This window comes from Phoxinus phoxinus, assembly GCF_949152265.1.
Source record: "Phoxinus phoxinus genome assembly, chromosome: 5".
Classification (NCBI taxonomy): Eukaryota; Metazoa; Chordata; class Actinopteri; order Cypriniformes; family Leuciscidae; genus Phoxinus; species Phoxinus phoxinus.
In genome coordinates, this window is record NC_136880.1 from 41623180 (window position 1) to 41627354 (window position 4175).

General features: G+C 36.7%; 1 protein-coding gene across 1 annotated transcript in view; it reads right to left on the reverse strand.

Annotated features, from left to right (window-relative positions):
- LOC306999009 (uncharacterized protein) overlaps positions 1–584 on the reverse strand; it is a gene marked incomplete at both ends in the record, with an annotated part of 70044 nt that extends 69460 nt beyond the window's left edge. The window contains one exon of the mRNA XM_079613405.1: positions 572–584. Coding sequence (XP_079469531.1) covers positions 572–584 — 13 coding nt within the window. The remainder of the gene's footprint in view (positions 1–571) is intronic.
- Positions 585–4175: the final 3591 nt, after the last annotated feature.

The following is a 4175-nucleotide window of genomic DNA, read 5'->3' on the forward strand; positions in this document are numbered from 1 at the left end:
ACGCGCACACACACACACACACACACACACACACATAAACTCTCTCACACACAGGCACACACTCATGCACAGACACACACACTCACATTTCACATATGCACAAACGCACACACATGCACAAACGCACGCACACACACACACACACATACACTCTCTCACACACAGGCACACACTCACATTTCACATATGCACAAACGCACACACACGCACACACACACACTCACTCACACACAGACACACACACACTCACAAAGGCACTCACGCACACACTCACAAACACTCACACACACACACCGACGTCTCTCACACACACACGTCACACACGCATACAGACGTCACACACACGCACACACACACGTCACACACTCACACGCATACAGACATCACACACACACGTCACACACACGCACACACACACGTCACACACACACAGACATCTCACACACAATAATCAGGTAACATCACCTTGATACACTTGAAGAACATTTTCCTACTCAAAAATCAAACCTTTTATTTGAATCCCTCTCAGAGTCAGAGTTGGAGACACACACACACACACACACACACTGACTCGAGCGCTTCATCTCGTCTAATCTCCTTGATTTCAAAGAAAGCACAAGTCCAAACATAATTCACAATATCTCGAGTGTAGAAACGCAGATGTTTGCTTTGGTCCGATGCCATCAGCCGATCCTCATCAATAACAGCTTCACTGCAGTGTTTACAGCTCACACACACTTGTCCATATCTAGGTCACTTTATCAAATCTCTTCACTAAGTTCTCCTTACGTTTGAAGAAGACATCCATACTGAGGAACAACAAATTGAATAGATGAGCTTTATTATGCTTTCAAATCCAAATCCTTCCTAAACAAAACCAGATTTCAACACCAACACACTCCGACACACACTAACACATCCACTAAACACTGACCAATGCCCAGAAACACACACACACACACACACACACACACACACACACACACACACACACACACACACACACACACACACACACACACATACACACACACACACACACACACACACACACACACACACACACACACACACCTATCAGCTGGACTATCAGGAGTATCTCGTTAGAGTCCTAAATACTCATCCTATCTATATCTCTATCTTTATTGTATTATTCACAACTCCATTATGAAAGAAATCTATAATATATAAAATTGTATCCAAAATGAACTGAATTTATGTTTGCCATGATCTTAAAAACATTGAAATTACATTTGTAAACAAATATAAATTGTGCTTTAATACAAATCCCTATATATAAAAACAAGCGTGTACGTACGTATGTATATTATTTCTATAATATAAATAATTATTTATAACATAATATATATATATATATATAATTATATGAACTAAATATGAATAATGGTGCTAAAAACCTTACTTTTATGTAAATATATGTAATTTGTAAATGAAAAATATTGATATTAATGTGTGTGTGTGTGTGTGATAATTAGTAATCAGTACCTATATATATCACATTATTTGTATAATTCCAAATAGTGATTATATTAATTAAATGAATTAAATATAAAGTGCAGTGAATAATTAAAAGAACAATTATATAAATAATAATATTTATATTAAACATAATACATATAAAACATAATGATTGTATTATACAGGTGAAAATGGAATAAATAATTTAATATAATAAATAAATAAACTAAATAAATAAAAGCAAATAATTTTGATGATCATCAAAATTATAACTAATAAAGGCGTGAAATATCTCACTTTGCATGTAATGAGTCTATATAATATATTAGTTTCACCTTTTAAGTTGAATTACTGAAATAAAGGAACTTTTCACCATATTCAAATTTTTCCAGTTTCACCTGTATATAAATAATAGAAACGATACAATTCTTAAATGCAAATGTAAATGAATAATAATATATATATAAAAATATATAAAGATAGAATAGAATGTGGGGAAGAGAATTAGAAGACAAATCCCTATAGACAAACCTGGCACAGAAAGAAAAGGTGACAGAAAGGGAAAAGGTAAGAGGCAGAAGGTTTAGAGAGAGAGAGAGAGAGAGAGAGAGAGAGAGAGAGAGAGAGAGAGAGAGAGAGAGAGAGAGAGAGAGAGAGAGAGAGAGAGAGAGAGAGAGAGAGAGAGAGAGAGAGAGAGAGAGAGAGAGAGAGAGAGAGAGAGAGAGAGAGAGAGAGAGAGAGAGAGAGAGAGAGAGTTGAGTCCATTGTGTTGTGATGTTGTTGTACTCAAAGCCTCTGCAGGGAAGATTCATTGTGTGTGTGTGTGTGTGTGTGTGTGTGTGTGTGTGTGTGTGTGTGTGTGTGTGTGTGTGTGTGTGTGTGTGTGTGTGTGTGTGTGTGTGTGTGTTCATTGTCCCGAGCGAAGATCCCAGCAGGAGAGACCGGTCCGGGGCTCCGAGAGGACAGACGTCTGCGCCTGTGTGAGGAACAGCACAAGAGTGTGTGTGTGTGTGTGTGTGTGTGTGTGTTACTGTCTCAATGCATTCAAACCTTCAGCTCTTTACCACAGAAAAGCATTTAGACTCTGATTGTTTTTATGCATAAGCCACCATTCAATAAGTGTGCACTAAATGTTGGATAAAACACACGTGCACAATTTTATTCTTTAATGTAGAAACAAACGCCACTCAGAAAATGCTAGTAAACTTCACAGTTAGTTACACAGAAACGGTGACGAACACACTCAAATAAACATGAAAGACTGAAATATCTTTATATATATAATATAGTATTTTACAACATACTCCAATAATCTGTTTCATTTACGACTGTGACAAATGTTTTTTTACAGTGTAGAATAAAAGTCTCTCGTTGGCCTTATAATGTAATGTGCAATGCTAGATGTTTATATATATATACTGTATATATACATACATGCATATATTACTAGAATTTGAATAAATATGATCAAAATCAGTTTGCTTGATCTGGAATTGGTTCTGTATTAAAAAGCAGCTGATCACATGAAATCTATGAATATATAAAGTGTTTCGTTGTGTTTTGAACACAGGAGCAGTTGTGTGGAAAGACCATATATGGACATGTTGGCATAAATTATGCTAATTAATCACTGCATGCAGACACTCCCTCATTTAAATAAACCGGATTCCTCAACAAGAAATTAAATGAAAGAGTGTTTAACAAAAATATGAGCTTTTAATACAGAGATGTTTTATCTAGGAATATTTGTAACACTTTACAATAAGGCACTATTAGTTAACATTAGTTTATGCAATTACTAACTATTATATTACAGTGTGTATTAATCTTTGTTGAAGTTAGTTAGTTAAAAAATACAGTTCAATTGTTAGTTCAGGTTAAAATTAAATGTTGATTTTGATAATGTATTAAATGTTGAGAGATTAACATTAACTGAGATTAATAAACAAATGCTGGGTTGTTTCAACCCATGTTTGGGTCAAATATGGACACATTTTTATATATTTTTTTAACCCAACGGTTGGGTTTGTCCTTATTTGACCCAAACATTGGTTGAAACAACCCAGCATTGTTTTAGAGTGAATGCTTTAGAGGCATTTGCCATTGTTTGTTCCTGTTAACTAATGTAATAAACGAATGTAATGAACAAATAGAGCGGTATTGTACAGTGGCACAGATATATTGCTTTAAAGAAACTCAGGTGTCGTGCACAGATGCTAATCTCAGGACTGGCGCCTCGGTTTCCGCCAGGTTTGGACATTGACCGTCTGCATTACGTGAGCGGCGTCTCCTGTACACATAATGAGTAAGACTGATCCGCTATCGGATTCTCAGGCCGTAACTCTTTATCCGGATGTGACAGATCGGCGGACACGAGGACCTGCCGCAGAGTAACCAAACGCAGGTGTGTGTGTGTGTGTGTGTGAACACGTACAGTCGACTTTATCTCTGTTAAACAAACTGACCTTTGACCTGAGGAATCCCAGTGTTTCTGAACTCCTGAAACGCCTCCATTGTAGTCTTGAGTTTTTCCCGGGAACAAACACATCACAATATTCCCTAATTTAAATAATTAATATGCAGAATAAAAGGGGCGGGGCCTGGTTGAGTTAGTTATAGTGTTTTAAACTGGCGGTTATGGAAAGGGGCGGGGCATTTCCGATTTACCAATCACAACACACTGCTCCAGCCGACCA